This window comes from Bipolaris maydis (assembly GCF_028858645.1).
Source record: "Bipolaris maydis strain C4 unplaced genomic scaffold PSV08scaffold_2, whole genome shotgun sequence".
Classification (NCBI taxonomy): domain Eukaryota; kingdom Fungi; phylum Ascomycota; class Dothideomycetes; order Pleosporales; family Pleosporaceae; genus Bipolaris; species Bipolaris maydis.
In genome coordinates, this window is record NW_027093858.1 from 2,677,565 (window position 1) to 2,692,813 (window position 15,249).

The 15,249-nt window shown below is 51.5% G+C and overlaps 6 protein-coding genes across 6 annotated transcripts; all 6 read right to left on the reverse strand.

Annotated features, from left to right (window-relative positions):
• Positions 1-746: 746 nt before the first annotated feature.
• PSV08DRAFT_269244 (uncharacterized protein) lies at positions 747-1,445 on the reverse strand. Its single transcript, XM_014224565.2, has one exon. The coding sequence runs from the start codon at positions 993-995 to the stop codon at positions 759-761; it is 237 nt and encodes a 78-aa protein (XP_014080040.2). The 5' UTR covers positions 996-1,445; the 3' UTR covers positions 747-758.
• On the reverse strand, positions 1,235-1,435 carry PSV08DRAFT_347801 (uncharacterized protein; the record flags this gene model as incomplete). The annotated part of the gene is made up of 1 exon (XM_014224566.1): positions 1,235-1,435. The coding sequence occupies one exon, from the start codon at positions 1,433-1,435 to the stop codon at positions 1,235-1,237; it is 201 nt and encodes a 66-aa protein (XP_014080041.1).
• A 3,175-nt stretch (positions 1,446-4,620) lies between the features above and the next one.
• PSV08DRAFT_384754 (voltage-dependent anion channel-domain-containing protein) lies at positions 4,621-6,039 on the reverse strand (the record flags this gene model as incomplete). Its single annotated transcript, XM_014224567.1, has 3 exons — positions 4,621-5,129; positions 5,193-5,849; positions 5,934-6,039. The coding sequence occupies 3 exons, from the start codon at positions 6,037-6,039 to the stop codon at positions 4,621-4,623; spliced, it is 1,272 nt and encodes a 423-aa protein (XP_014080042.1).
• Positions 6,040-7,079: 1,040 nt separating this feature from the next.
• Positions 7,080-9,342, reverse strand: PSV08DRAFT_407498 (glycoside hydrolase; the record flags this gene model as incomplete). The annotated part of the gene is made up of 2 exons (XM_014224568.1): positions 7,080-8,474; positions 8,526-9,342. 2 exons carry the CDS (start codon positions 9,340-9,342, stop codon positions 7,561-7,563), a joined length of 1,731 nt encoding a protein of 576 aa, XP_014080043.1. The 3' UTR covers positions 7,080-7,560.
• Positions 9,343-10,852: 1,510 nt separating this feature from the next.
• On the reverse strand, positions 10,853-12,062 carry PSV08DRAFT_269264 (ERG2/sigma1 receptor-like protein). Its single transcript, XM_014224569.1, has 3 exons — positions 11,493-12,062; positions 11,245-11,375; positions 10,853-11,127 (listed from the first exon to the last, which is right to left on the reverse strand). Exons 1-3 carry the CDS (start codon positions 11,915-11,917, stop codon positions 11,033-11,035), a joined length of 651 nt encoding a protein of 216 aa, XP_014080044.1. The 5' UTR covers positions 11,918-12,062; the 3' UTR covers positions 10,853-11,032.
• Positions 12,063-12,733: 671 nt separating this feature from the next.
• On the reverse strand, positions 12,734-14,961 carry PSV08DRAFT_26274 (uncharacterized protein). The gene has a single exon (XM_014224570.2). It carries the CDS (start codon positions 14,507-14,509, stop codon positions 13,049-13,051), a length of 1,461 nt encoding a protein of 486 aa, XP_014080045.1. The 5' UTR covers positions 14,510-14,961; the 3' UTR covers positions 12,734-13,048.
• Positions 14,962-15,249: the final 288 nt, after the last annotated feature.

Here is a 15,249-nt window from a genome sequence, read left to right on the forward strand (position 1 = left end):
GTTCGTCCCGTACAGTAAGCTAGCAAGGAAACGAGAAGCGAGAGGATCCAGACTCGTCTCAGGCAACCCTTTTTGTTTTTTCTTTTGCTGCCTCACGCATGACGATTGCATCCGTGTATCCGAGCTCCCCCTACAGGCCCGAACCCTACCCATACATATCCCACATAATCTATGCACGGTTGACTGTCGCTCACGTTGCAAGGACCAAGCTTACCTGTCACAAGACATGTTGCGCACAAACCTCGGAAACAAATCAAAGGATACCACGACATGTTTGCATTAATACTAACTATTAAGATTACTATCTCGGTCAACTTTTTGTTAGGGTGGCCCAACTACTAATCTCCTTTGCGTGATGTGCTCAAAGCAATTGAGCCTGATGAATCAGCTTACTGTTGGGAAGCGAAAGCATCGAAAGGGTGAAAAAAGAACAAAAGATCACCCTCCCCCTGGCAGCAGGGTTCGGCTAAGAGAGGAGGAAGAAGGGGGGGTTGAGGGTAGCCCGCGTGCTCTGTTTCCCCAACAATGCAACGATCGTCCCATGCCCCCCTCCCCCTCCCACAAGCTCTTCTAACCGAAGCCAAGCTTCCTTTCTCCTGCTTCCGTGCATTCCCATTATGCAAGCCAAGCCCGATCCCAACCACCAAGAAAAGAAGGACGCGAGAAAAAAAATTGGATGAACCGAAAAAAGAGGTGCCAGTTTGGTGTGTGGGTGGGTTTAAAAAAAGCCGACCTTTTGTTTTTCACCCGGAAGTCCCTTATCTCTCCCACACATACACACGCCCAAGTCCACGTGGCCATCTTTCTCCAATCCGTTCTGTCGGGCCGACAAGAATCTGAAAAAAAAACGAGCACAGTCTGTCTCTCTTTTCTGGGTGGAAATTGACGAAGGGAGGAAAAGGGGTGCGTGCGTGCGTTGGGTTGCGCAAAAAGGGTTGGGTTGTCGTACAAAAGAGAGAAGAAGAGAAGACGAAAATGACCGAGAATGATGTCATTCCTCTCTCTCTCTCTCTCTTCCGTGCGCGTGATTAGACTGATTCGGGAGGTGATTTTCTCTCTTTCTCCATAGTAAAAAGGGGACTTGGCAAAAAGGGTCCTCCTTCTTCCTCTCCGCTCGCTAGTTTCAGTTTGTGGGTTTGGGCTGCAAAAAAAGGCCCTTGTCGTCATTCTCCGCTCTCACTCGTGCCTGTGTGTCTTACTCGTACTCCCCCGCGTGGGACGGGTGATGAGCTCATCACTCCTCAGACTCGACGCTCTCGACGCTTGGCGAAGGGGACGAGTCGCGGGTGTATCGTGAGGAGAGAGTTGGGCTGGCAATGGGTTGCTGGGAGATGGTGGACTCGCTGTCGGAGGAGAGGTCTTCAATGGGGAGGCGGAGCATTTGTCCTCCAACGAGGTTGGGGACGTAGACGTATTGAGGTGCTGGAGAAGACATGGTGTTGGTGTTGGTGGTAGTAGTGGTAGTGATAGTAGTAGAAGGAGGTGATGGTCGAGGTATTACTGTTGAATGACTCGAAGATGAGGATGTCGAGTATGAAGTTCACGATGTTCTGGCTTCCAAGTCATGTCGGTGGGGGACAAGCACCCATCTATATACCACCAACTCTCAGACCACCCCAGCCAAAACAGACGCCCTATCGCTCTCTCAACGATGCCACTCACACACCACCCCAAGCTCCACCCATGTAGCCCACACCAACCCAAAACCCTATCCCCGACAATCCAAGCACCGTATTACCCACCCGGTCCCAGATGCAGCCAACCAGCGGCCCCATGCCCACCAAGGGTAGCGGGGCACTATCTCCGTCTCCTCCGCTTAGCAGCGCTGATTCGGCCGCCGCACCTGCACAACGCGTGGCAAGTCTCCCCGATGCAGCTGAGGTGTGCCGACTTATTGCGTCCGGCCCACGGTGATAAGTGGTTCATGCGCGCGGTACGTCGTTCAAGGCCCCGCACCCCATGCCCATGCCAATACCGCACATCCCACTTGCCAAAAGCCCATACTTATCACCCTGTCCCCTCTCTCTCCCTCGCTCGTCCGCTCTCCGCCAGCGAAACCCAAAGGGCCAAGCCCGGGCGCCTAGTCCTTGTGATTTTAGCGCCCCTCACGTTGCAGCGTCCGCAGGCCTAGACCTTCTTGTCTGCCGCCTACTAAGAGCCTGGGCAGCAGCAAAACCCCATCATCGTCATTCACTGGCTTTTTGGTCTTCTGCCTGGCGTGGATTGCGCCATATGGCATAGAGCAGAATGCCAGTCACTTGCCTTGCCTTGCCATGCTGCCTAATACGAGCGCCTTTTCTCGGCCCCCCGGATGGAAGGGTTGAAGGATCGACATTTTCCACTCAAAAAATAAAATAAAACAAAAACAGAGTTCGTGATACAGTGTCTGGTTTTAGCGAACAGAGTGCGTGGTTGGGCCGCGCGGGCCAGTGCGGTTTCATGTTCGGACTTTGCGTGTATACAAAAAGACCGAAGATGAGTCAGATGCTGTTCGATTTGTAAAGAGTGCCTGCAACATGTGGACGACGGTGTTTGGATAGTGATACCCTGATCTTACTGAGGTGGTCGAAAAAGAAAAGAAAAGAGAAACAAAGTGTTGCTGTCAGTCATGGTGGAGATGGACTGCAGTTCACGATGACGGTTGTGGGGTTTTGCTTGGCCCTGGCACTGGTATCCAGATACCCTGCTCCTGGGCATTTTGAGGCGGGGCCGAGAAATGCGCCGAGAGCTTTCGATACGATTCTATTCACAGCTCGCGATGGTTGTGGCGATTGCTAGATAACACGTAGGTAGTATATTAACCCAAGTAAAGACTAGCCGTCCGTACAAGACATGATGCTTTTTCAGCTGCACAATGTTCTACGACTCGTGTAGAGGGTACCGAGACCCTTTGGCTCCGTGGTAGTTTATTGTTGCGCACGGTTGGGGGCGTGGGAGCCATTAAAAGTGGCGTTTTGACCTTTGCCACTCGACATCGGAGCCCTCGTTCATACATACAGTCGTTGCAGACAGAAGCCAATAAAAAGCGCGGAACATTTTTGCTCACGGGAACAAAAAAGTTTTCAGTCGAGCGTTTTGTGTGGGTGGGAGAAAAGATTATAGCAGTATATTTCCATTCACTGTCTATTGAATCGCGATCTCAACTCGACTCTCGAAAACTCTAATCAGCCAACGGCTATTCTACTAACTAACTTACACCCCAAGCCTCGACCTTTCCGTACACGTAATACCACCGAGAAACCTAATCTAACAATCTGTACAGAGGTGCCTTTCAAAAGTCCTTGCTGACAGGGGTATCTATCGGCCCGATTATTTTGGCACCCACACAGGGGTTTTTTTGGAGCTGGAGGCACAAATATACTCATTTTGTTGGTGTTTTTGAATCAAATATGGCTCCAGATCTAGCGTGCAATATATAAACAACAGCAAGTAGAGCAGCTTATTCGGTGTGGTAACTCACCTGATCTTAATGCTATTGAGCCAGCTTGGTCTTGGCTTAAAAGAAGAACAACGAGCAAAGGAGCACCAACAAATAGAGTAGAAGGCACAAAGGCATGGCTACACTGGTGGCAGGAGCTGCCTTAACACCAAATACAAGCTTGGATAGAGAGGATTCCATTTCATATTAAAGAAATAATTCGACTTGATGGTGGTAATGAGTACAAGGAGGGGCGGCGGGACGGATCGGACCAAGCTTCGGTAGTAATACAGATGATCCCTGCCAGCAAGGACTTTTGAAAGGCACCTCTGTAAATGCCAAGAAATGCATCCAAGAACTTCCGCCAACCCTCCGCCGGTAGTCCCCTTTTCGTCAAAGCATGACCATTCCAAACCATACTCTTTCCCGCGGTACCGGGTGCGCCCGAACCAACACAATACCCAATTACATCCCCCGAATTACCTTTAACAATATCAGGTACAACTTGAGATCATATGATGACAAGGAACCGTATGTTTTGCTTTTTCCAGGAAGCGGTACTGTAGGCGGCGCCAGCGAAGAAACAGGGTAACAACTAGCGTGACCAAACTTTGTAACAACTCTTAGTAGTTAGCATGAGAGTGAGAGAGGGGAGCAAAGATAAGACCCAGTGAGGTTCTGAACATGGCTTTGATAAACGTTAAGAATGTACTGGGTACACACCAGCAAAGCGCTGACATGGTTTGCGGGGAAAGAAGGACATTAGACCCGAGTTAAGTTGGCTTTCATGTCGTTTTGGCCCCCCGTTGCTCACTATGCTTCAGTGCTAACAGCGGGTGTGAGACGGGAGTATCCGTGAGAAAGTTTTACCAAGCTAGAGTGTGATGTTAATTTGCTCAAATGGTCTTGATGTCACACTCCCCAATAACAAAAGGTTGTGATAAGAGCAAAAAAGAAAATGGCATTACTACTATAGATTTGATTACGGGGCTTTCCAGTTGAGGGAAACTAAGGTTCCAAGTTACGTCATGAAACAAAAGCTATAAAAGCCGCGAGAACTCAATCTCCGCTCTGTTCAGGCATGTTATACAAAAAAATATCAAGTGCATCAAAATAATTCCCACTGTTACGACATAGCATGATGTTCCTGGGGTTCAAAGCGCCTATACTCCTCGCTAATGCCACGCTCATATATCCAAAACTTAGACATCGTCATCTAGTCGGGCTGGCCTAACCTTGCTAGCTCCAGCATCTCCCTTATTACCCCTCCAGCCCCAAGGTACATCAACCATAGTTTTATCCTCGTCCTTGCCAGGCCACATGATCTGTCCGAGGAACAGTGCGCGAGCACAGAACACGGCTGTCATAAGCCACATGATCACAAGCAATAGAGTCAGTGCGCTCGCCACGCCATTAATAGCTTCACTCTTCAGCACCTTCCCTGCCTGTATCGTCGCAAGCGTGAGTCCGGCATTTGGGAAAATGAAAGCCCACCAGTTTAGCGTAAAAGACATGTTGCGGGCTCCGACTATGACGGCGATGGTTGTGACGAGGAAGAACCAGTAGGCGAAGAGTACAACGAAAAGACCAGCGACGATGCCGATGATGCGCAAGATTTCGCCGTCTGGAACAGATATGCTCGTCAAGTAGTTTGCTGGGACTTGGTTGGGTGCTTGGTTCGCGAGAGAAAGGAGTCCAGCAGCAGTGTAGCCTAAAAGTATTAACACAATGACGACGGTAGTCAATTTTTTAGTGCGAAGAGTAAAAGACTTACCTGCTGGCCCAACAGAAACGAACATACCCGGTCTGGTAGATGGAGATGGCAAAGCATTCGTCATAAGACGCTGCATATAAAGACCATATAGCAAGAACGACACCAACCACGCAAGTCCCTTGAACATGATGGCACTAACGAAAATCTTCCAGCTCGCATCCGGAGGCTGACCTGGCAATATAGTCCCAGCTAGCGTTCCCACTACAAGCAGAGGGTAAATAGGAAAGATCCAAGCGGGAACAGCATCAGCGACGTTGAGCCGCTCAAGACGGAAAAACATGGAATACTGCAACAGCCCGACAAGAAACGCTGCAGCACAGTACATCCAGTACGTCACTTCGAGTCCCTTGGCCAGCCACGGCCCAGTCGCCGAGTTACCGTAGATGTACGTGCAATTCAGAATCAGCGCGAGGGACACCCAGTAGGTGCCGAAGAAAAGACCTTCAACCGGATGATGCAGGGACCCGAGCAGCTTCCGGGGAACAAGCAGGAAACGGGTGAGCATGCATAGACTGAACAGGACAAAGAGGACCAGATCGAAGATGAAGACGACCTTGCCGATTGTTTGTAGCCCGGTAAATTTGTTTGGCGTATTTCCTAACACGACAGCCAGGGATCCTGTAGACATTGTGCACGCGAACCATGGCCTAAATATATCTTTTGTCAGCCTACTTTTCCGAAGCCAAGTTTTTTTCTTTCCAAGGGGAAGGGGGGGGTAACGTCAAAAACACAAACACACACACCATGTGAAGTGAGCAAGGCGATCACGAAGGCCCACCTGCTCTGGAGGCTTCTCGTTATCCTTATCATCCTTGTATTGGTGGTGCCTTTTATCGCGAAATCTCATGGTTGCTGACAGCAAGGAACCAAACCTCACGCGGCGAAAAAAAAAAAGCCAAACACAAAAAATTAAGTTGTCAAAGTAGTGGTGCTCTCACGCATCAGATAACAGAAGTGCAGCAGCTCGTGACCCCTATCAACCTGCTGTAGAAAAAACAAGATACGCATCATTCGTCATCAGCTTCTTACTCCATAGTGAGACTTTCGGATCGCCGGCACAGGGCACATTTGATCGCACGTGAGGTGTCGGTGGAACCAGGGGGGGAAATTTTTTGGAGATGCTATGATGTCATTGTGAAGGCGCCGAGCATGGAGGAGTGGGATTACGTCAGGCCTGACTCATTTGCTGGGGGTGTGTTGACGAGAACATGGATGTTTTGGAAAAATTGCCATTTTGGGTATAGGAGGTCTTGATGTGTTTCACGTCTGGTGGTAAGAGTAGAGTAGTGGGTGGTTGTGTTGCGATAGGATCGAGTAGCAGGGTTGCCAAGACCGACTATCCGATCCCGATAACCGTTGCTGATCGCCCGTGGTTTTTACCCCGCTTGTATGGTGTGCTCGGGATGGAATCAATAGTCCCGGGATCTCTACTACTGTTCGTCCTATCGATTCTACTAGGATGTTAGCGTGGGAATGTCATTCTTTGACTGGCGATAGACCACGTGAGAAGTGTCAGCTAAGAGTAGTCGGAGAGGGCTTTTCCTTACATCAAAGAGAAGAAAGAGCAAATAGACAAGATAAAGCCGACGGCCAGAAAAGCCAGAATAATACATAGCCAAAGCCAGATCTCTCTGCAGCGTCGTTCCAAGACTGGAGTCGTATCTAATTCCTTCCAAGATACCAATCAGGTTACGCACATATTTGCAAAGAAGCCAGACTTTAAAAACCAAGTAGGAAACCAATAGGCTACATAGGCTACTCAGTGCACTGGGAACAAAATCTTATGGTATTATACCTGGCACAGCAAACACATTCGTAACATGTTCGTATATTTGGATGTGATTTTTGGCTTTTTGGACGGTATTCACACCCACTGGACATGGACAATCAACTTTAAATGGATATATTGTAATCATCTCCAAGAGACAAAAAAATGACATGTACAAGTGCACATTCGGTTGACACTGTTACACATCTGCCATATGAGTGCGTACACCTGACACGTCTCACACGCAACATGTCAACGTACTCTATATCTATGTACGTACACAACTCTACGCGCCTTATTACTACACGCCCTTTCCGATTGATAACCCATTAATCCAAGTTGTCTTTTTGTCTGAACAACAATAGCGCCAATAGAAATATCCCCGGAAACCCCGAAACCAAAACCCAAAGAAAACGCCAGTCATAATGCATATGCAAGGTCCATGATGCAAGTCTTGTGATGAGAGAGAGAGAGAGAGAGAGAGAGAGAGAGAGAGAGAGATAAGGAAATGGATAGAGAGAGATGGAGAGGAAAAAAAGGAGAGACGGATAGTCAAGGGAAAAGTCGTACACGATTGGAGCAATTAGCCCACACCACTCATTATGCCAGCGCCAAACCGACCAACACAACCAGCATGCCGGTAGTAGCAGCGAAACCAGCGCTGCTGACAGACCTCGAAGCAGCACTACTCTTCTTGGACTGTGTGCCGTCTGGCTTGATTACAGCATTGACACCCAGCTGATTGCCAATGTTGGCAACGACAGCCTCACTATCCCGGACAGGGACAGTAATCTTGCCGGAGCCATCGGCGGTGGTGACGACAACGGTACTGTCAACAACAGAAGATTCGCCGGTAATGTCATCGTACTGCATGCCATTCCAAGTAACGTTAGTTTGAGAATCGGCGCCAGGGGCGGTCAGATACGAGATAAAGACGTCCTTGTTTGCATTGTCAGAGCCAAGGTTGAGGTTGAATGTAAAGCTGCCCTTGGTTGAAGTAGAAGCATTGACTTGCTTGGCATTGATCATGGTGACAGACTGCAGCTTGTCATTTGCGTAGGCGCTATAAACGCGGATGCGACCGTCGTAGCCAGCACCAACATCGCTTGTGCTTTCGGCATTGATCTGGGTAGTTCCGTTGCCGTTACCAATGATTTGGGCAATGGCAGCGTGAGCGTAGTATTGAGGACGGACGAAGCTAGTGTCGTGGCCATACATGGGAATAGGTTGCCAAGCACTGGCGTTTGAGTTGTCGGTCATGTGCATTTGTACAGAAGAGATGCCGATGGAAGCGGCGTAGAGGAAAAAGTTCATGGTCCAGAGGGCAGCGCCAAAAACATCGCTGACAAAGGGCATACCAATAGGGCCTACGGAGCTCATCTCACGTAGGACATAGGGGAGGCCGGTTTTCAAGGCGATGCCAACTTGCTTCTCCCAGTACTTGAACTGGACGTTAGTGGTGTCGAGATCCATTAATTCATCCAGAGTAAGAGGAGTGGGTGTAACGCCAATAACTGTAAACTGTTAACATGGCTGGTGGCTAGATGGGGGACATGTTGGCATACAATAGTAGTAGTCGTGCTGGTTCCAGGTAGCGAGGAAGTTGTTGCCGTTCCTGCCTTCCATGATGCCATCGTCGACCAGCTGGGCAATCTCAAAGGTGGTGCCGATGGTAGAGGCAGTTGCAGGAGCTTCGAAAAAGGACGAAGGGAGGCTAGCATTCTTGAGCACTTGCTCGTAGACAACTTCACAGCGGTCGAGCCATTGGGTCGTGTATGTGTCTCCGGTCCATGCGCCAGAGCGGAACAGGTTTTGCAGCCACAGGTCGGGCTCGTTGCCAACCTCGAACGAGTACAACTTGACATTTTTCATCCCGTCAACAGCGGCCTGTGCCATGGCGGCGATGCGGGTCTCCCAGTCGCTTTCCATGTAAGCCATGTTGAGGCCGAAGGTGACGGGGGTATCCTTGGGGAAGCGGTCCAGGGCAGTGAAATAGTTGGGACCAATAATCATCGAGTCGGCAGCCTTGGTGCCCTGTGCAGTTGACTTCTTGTTGGCGATCCATGCGAAGCCTTGGTTGTCTGCCTCGAAAAGCATGTAATCCTGCGTGTTTCCTCCGAGGCGGATGTGAGGAGGGGCGCCGGAATAGTCTGCGAGGTTCTGGAGGAGTTTGACGGAAAACTGGTTAGTCTGGTCGGCGCCAGTGAAGGAAAACAGGTTGGAGGGCTCGATGCCAAAGCCGGCAAACGAAGGGTTGAGGTAGTCGGAGGCATCCTTGGGGGCCTTTGCGTTGGGCGATATGGATAGGGACTGGGCTCTGGCGGCGGGGAGCGAGAGGATGGCCACTGCGAGGGTGGTGGCTGTGGATCTTGGGGAAAGCATGGTCACAGCGTGGGACCAAGGGCCTCAGTGGCAGCCAACGAGCGGACGGTGGTCGTGGACGAAGGGACAAGCGCGCAAAAAACGAAAGACAGCAGCGGGGGAGACTGGGGGGCCACAGGGTAAATGTTCAAGAGTCGAGGGTGAAGTGCGGGCGGCCAGGAGGGAGGCAGGAGGCATGCAAGACAGAAGCGGGCGGACGGGCAGGCGGGAGGCCGGGGGCGGACGGGCAAGCTTATCAGAGCAAGAGGGAGGATGTTTGGATGCAAGCAGGTAAGCGGATGGAGGAGGGCTGTGAAGGCGCTTGATTGCGCTTGATTGCACTTGACATGCGTCACCCCCAAGCTGGAACGAGCCGCGACGCCGGGCCCAAGCCAGAGAGTACCGCCTTGGACGAGCATGACATCACGACGCGCCCTGCTTGACGCCGGCCGAAACAGCAGCGGAGGAGGGAGACCCAGTGCGAGACGCCGGCCAAGTGGGCCCCGAGTAGTCGTGTTGCGCGTTGTGCTGGCGAAGAGACGAAAAATCCGCGTCAGCTCTGGGCGACATGGTGGACCATCTGCAGAGCCGCCAAATCTGACGCGCCATCTGCCCTGATCTGCCTGCTGCTTGGTGCTTGCATGGCCGGCACCCAGCCTGCTTGATGTCGTGGGCTCCGTGTCTGCTCCGCCGGCGGCTCTGCGAGCATGTGTGCAGTAGAGTTTTTTTTTTCGTCCTGTCTTGTTCGCAGGCTGCCCCCCTCTCTCGTCGTGGAGCGCGCGCTGCCTTGGTTGTGTTTCCCAAGCGGGCGGGAAAGGCTTGATTTTATTGCCTAGCCCTGTTCCTGCTCATGCACCACTCGCTCCTTCCGGCTGCAGTCACCCCCCACCTTCCACGCTGCGCTTTGCACTTTCCGCTTTAGCCACCAGCCACCGGCCACCAGCCACCAGCTTCTGGTAGGCCGTCTCTCTTGGTCATGACCGCTTGATATCATCACCAGCATCATCTTCTTCCTGTTTTCCCTCCCACCTGCGTACTCTACTTACACCTCGCACCCGCATATCCAAGACCCCGGACGAACATTCCCTCCCATGCCTTGCTCCAGCCCTTTTTGTTCGGATACGCGCTGCTTCACCATGTCCACTAGTGCCGTCCGCCCGTCCAACCATTCAGCTCCCTGTACCCTATTATAGCAACATCCCGAGTCGTGCCACCACCGCCAGAATCGGATGCTGCGGATGCCTCTGGCACAGACGTTTCAACCGTAGCCATCTGCAGACCCCGCTATCGTTCTCACTCGCTTGTACCAGATCTAGGCCCAGGTCGAGAGCCCTGATGCGTTCTCCATGATGCGCTTCCTTTTTTGCTCGCTCAAATAAACGTTGCGCGGCGAAAGTTAAAATCGCGCGAGCCGGCAGCATGGGAAAAGCTTGTTTCTGACGCATCTGGTAATCGCCTCGCGGCTCAAAGTTTAAATAGCATCGCTCCAATATATTGAATATTACGTCCTTCTCTTCTCGTCATTACGGCCTATGGATTGAAATAAACCAGTAGACACAATCTGGCGTTTACGCAGCTTGATTTACCCGTGTTTTTATACACACGCGCACTGCCTGTCTTTTCTTCCACCCAAATATCCACCTACTCCCACAACCAAGTCCTCGCTTTCTCTCTCTCACCCCCTGCCTTGGTAGCCAAGACACAAGCCTTGCTACAATTTCCCCTTGAGCAAATTAGCGATCATCTCGCGTCCCGTAATCACCGTCGTGCGCCACAAGGTCGGGAAATCCAAGGTACTCGTAAAAGCTATCAACAGAAACCAAAGAGTCAGCCACAACTTTCTCAAAAAAAGTTTATTCCTCCTATGCCCAGTCCTTGGACATAGGGGGAAAGAACGGCAAGTTAGCCAAGGAAGAAACTTACTATCAGCATATCCAAATCCCAACATGGGTGGAATCCATCCCCTTGCATACTCGAGCGCAAAGCACTCTCCATCCATCTTGTACTGCTTCACTTCGCCCCGGCGTAGATGATGCACGCTACCCTGTGGATACCTATTTCCCCGTTATTCGTCAGAAAAACCATTTCATACTAACAAGCAGTTCGAAGAGATGCTCCTTCCTTACGAGGAAAACCGGCGACAAATAGCAACAACAGGAAGTCAAACTCACCTCTCCGCCTCATAAACCCCCTTGCCCGGCGCATACGCCAACTGCTCGCCCTTGAGAATATGAAAATAATCATCCGCAGTATGCCGTCCCGTATGTCCCTCAGTCCCGACCGGCGTCCCAAACACAATCAGATACTCGGTCACACTCGCATGTATAATATACATGGCGCCCATTGCGCCCCCCGCATTGTTAAACACCCACTCCTCATCGAGATTGACATACTGCGGGTGCGAGACGGCCAGCGAATCGACAATGTAGGACACGACGGCGGCGGTGTCGTTGCCGTGGCGCTCAATGGCCGAGAGACTGAGGGCGTGCAGCGCCGACGGCGTGAAGATGTAGAAGGACTCGAGACGTGACTCGAGCGTGTAGAAGAGCGTGGTTAGCGCGCCCACCACGAGCGAGAGCGTGAGTAGGAGGTGCATTGTTTTGTTGACGACGACGACGCGCGTTTACGCGGAACGCGAAAGCAATTAGAAGATATAGAAGAGAAAAAAAGGCATATCACAGTGGAACAGAAATATAGCTATCGCATTCCGTTCTTTTCTAGTTGTAAAAACAGAAAGTAGTGAATTACTTGTGGGGTTTATTCGTACAAATAACAATCGTGCACGTACCCCCGGTGCCGCTACCAGAGAGGGGTGAGAAAATGTCCGGATGCGGCCCCCTTCCCAACCCCCGGAACCCCGGAATGCTCCACTTGCACAATGGCCTGTTTGTCCCTTTTTTTTTTTGCAAATCACACATCCTATCCCGTCTACCCGTCTACCCGTCTTCCCCGAGAGAGAGAGAGAGAGAGACAGAGACAAGGAGCGCCTTACTCCCCCCTCCACCCCTTTAATCGGCCTGCTTTACTCAAAATACCGTCCGTACACACGTCTTTCTCATTGGACCAACAACATTACCCAAGTCCAATTTTTTAAAAGGGGGGGAGGGGGCAGAGGGGCCAAATAAGGTATACACGGTGCACAAGTAAGGTAAATTGCAAAAGGACATGAGAAGAGGAAGAGGAGAGAAAAAAAAGGGGGTATATATATTATCGCGAACTTGAAAAAAAAAACAAAACTATTTAACTTGCTTTAACTTGCAAAGAGAAAGAAAGAAAGAAAAAACACAATCCAACAAAACTTGTTTAAAAAGGCAAAGACAGAGATATAAAACAGACAAAACGAACATGCAACAACTTCCCCCCCCCTTCCTTTGAGATTACCAAAAATAACAGAGAATTAAGAAGAAAAAAAAAGGCTTATATCCGCTTGGTCATGTACTTACCTATAAAAATTTCTCCCAACCCGCGAATCATTAACATTATACTCCGAAGATGATTGAAACCTCCCCCCCCCCAAAAAAAAAGAACCATATCAAAAAGATTGCCCCCCCCCTCGAAATATCGTCCAATCCCTCCAAATACACCTCGTTTTGTTTTTACTTCCTCTTCCTCTTCCCACTTCCCTTCATCAGCAGACGTTGAGACAGAGAGAGAGAGAGATCAACCACTCCAAAAAAAAAAGGATTCCAGCAGTTGAAACCAATAACTCTCATCATCACCATCATCCTCACCACCCTCCAATAAACGACAAAAAACTATCCACCATGGTGATCCAATCCTGTCCATTCAGCGTGCCCGCCCTCCTCTTCTCCCACAGCCCCTCTACCATCTTACTAAGAAACACGCGTGCCTTCTCCCCCGCCTCACTCGTGCCATCATTCCGCACAAGCTGCACCATGCCCCCCGCATGCTTCTCACTCAGATCAATCCTAAAACTCGCATCGCCATCCGGCGGACAATACAGCTCCTCTCGCGAAGAAGCCGCCGGCGCCGGCGCCGCCGGCCCGATGATACCCGGCGCAAGCTGGACCAAATGCCCGTGAATCAGCACGCTCTGTCCGTGCTGGCTCTTCTTGGGCTTGAACAACGAGCCCCGCACTGACAAGGCGATGAGACGCAGCAAGCCCGCGCCTTCGCCAAGCCGAATGATCCAGTCCCGGAATGCTTCGTACATCATGCGGAATTCCACCTTGATTACCCACAGATTGTAGCTGTAGAATATTGCCAGCGCTTCCGACCGCACCAGCCGCGATACCGAGGCGAGCGGGTGCTGCATCTCGCCGTTGAATGTCGAGATGCAGTACACGAGTGGTTTATCGACGACGAGATTTTCGCAGCACCGGTAGATTTGGTGGCGGATTTCGGGGGGCAGAGTGATAAAGGTAAGAGGATCGTGCATGGTGTCGGTGGGCAGCGGTTGCCCGATATCGGTCGGGGTGGTTCGCATGTCCTCGGCGGCTTCTAGTATGTCTTGGACGGGTTCAATCTTTTCGATATTCTCAATATGGAGCGTTTCCGACTTGTCCTTGTTCATGGCAATATGTGCCGCCCACTCCGCCTGCAGTACGCTAGCACCATCAAACTGCGTGCGGTTGACGCTGTTGTTTCTCGAATGCGGGGGTGATAGTGCATAGTCTTCCATGTGCTCGTCGTCTGGTCTCTCTTCCGCATACAGTCGCAGCCCTTCGAGGCGCGTGGCCTCGGGCAAACCCAGTGCACTGCATCCAAGTGAATGGTCGGGCGTTGAAGGGACAGACGTTGCCCGGCTTTCCAGACCATGGTCGTCATCGAGCTCGCTCCCATCGCCCAGCCCGTCCGTGCCATCCGAACCCGAGTCCGTGTCCGAGTCCATATCAACGTTGGCGTGCTCGTCATGGCACAGTCGGTACCGCGGAATCTTTTGCGGTAGCTGCTGTGAGGGCGAGCTGGGCGAGGGCAGCTGGGTTGCGGATCGTTTGCTCGATGTGCGTACAATGGTGCCGTTGGGGCCCATCTTCCTCCCTCTCCGCTGCTCGGGTGCGCCGTCATCCCCGCTGGCGCTCAATTCGGCCGCGGCGTCACAGTATCCACAGGGCGGCGTTTGGACGCTGGTATCGAGAGACTGGAGCTTGGGCGAGCGCGCCTTCATGACTTCGGCGTCGTCGGGTGGTGTTTGGCCTGTAACTGAGTACCTGCGTTGAGTGACCATGACGAGGAAAAACAGAAGAAGAGGAAGAAGGAGAAGAAGAATCAGCGATAATGGAGGGCGAAAGCAGGCTGATAGGGGCGCGATAAGTGAATGGTACGTGGAATGCAACGGCAGGCTCCAGCAAAGTCTTCCTGGGCGTGAGCTGGCAAGGCGAACGATTGGCTTCAGCAGGCTGTCGACGCGTTGCTGGGCGAGACTTGCGGGGTGCGTTAGGTAGCGTTGCGGATGCGGACCGAGTGGGGAGACACCACTTTTTTTATCGATTAGGCGGATTCGGGATGAAAGGTTAAGAATTGGGGATGGATCACGAGGGGTGATGAGGATGCAAGGCTACGTAGGCGAAAGCCAAAAAAAAGTTCTGCAATGGTGCAACAGTGCAGCGGGCGTGAGTACAACGAGCGGCGCAGGCAGCGGACGAATAACGACAGTGTGGACGAGGGGGAGGGGGGAACAATCAGGGAGAGCGAGGAGATGAAGACGCGACAGGTTTGGCAACTGGGTCAGCGATACCGTTGGCAGTGCGTGTTTCATGACACCGCAATTTGTCGTAAAGCCTGCCAGCACTGCCACTACCAAGCTCCACCGCTAATCTCTCGTGTAATCTTCTTACCCTTCTTTGCTTTTGCCATGATAAGCCATGCACCCCGGTACCACGTGCTACTGACATATATTACGATCCGCGTCAGCGACTACATATCTCGGGGCATTTTCATCTCGACTCAATACCCCCACTTCCGGCT

Coding starts and splice junctions, on each gene's coding strand:
- PSV08DRAFT_26274 (XM_014224570.2), bottom strand. CDS start 14,509: ATGGTCACTCAACGCAGGTACTCAGTTACAGGCCAAACACCACCCGAC.
- PSV08DRAFT_269264 (XM_014224569.1), bottom strand. CDS start 11,917: ATGCACCTCCTACTCACGCTCTCGCTCGTGGTGGGCGCGCTAACCACG. Junction 11,376..11,492: donor GGGGTTTATGAGGCGGAGAG/GTGAGTTTGACT, acceptor ACGGGGAAATAG/GTATCCACAGGGTAGCGTGC. Junction 11,128..11,244: donor GGGATTTGGATATGCTGATA/GTAAGTTTCTTC, acceptor TTCTGTTGATAG/CTTTTACGAGTACCTTGGAT.
- PSV08DRAFT_269244 (XM_014224565.2), bottom strand. CDS start 995: ATGACATCATTCTCGGTCATTTTCGTCTTCTCTTCTTCTCTCTTTTGT.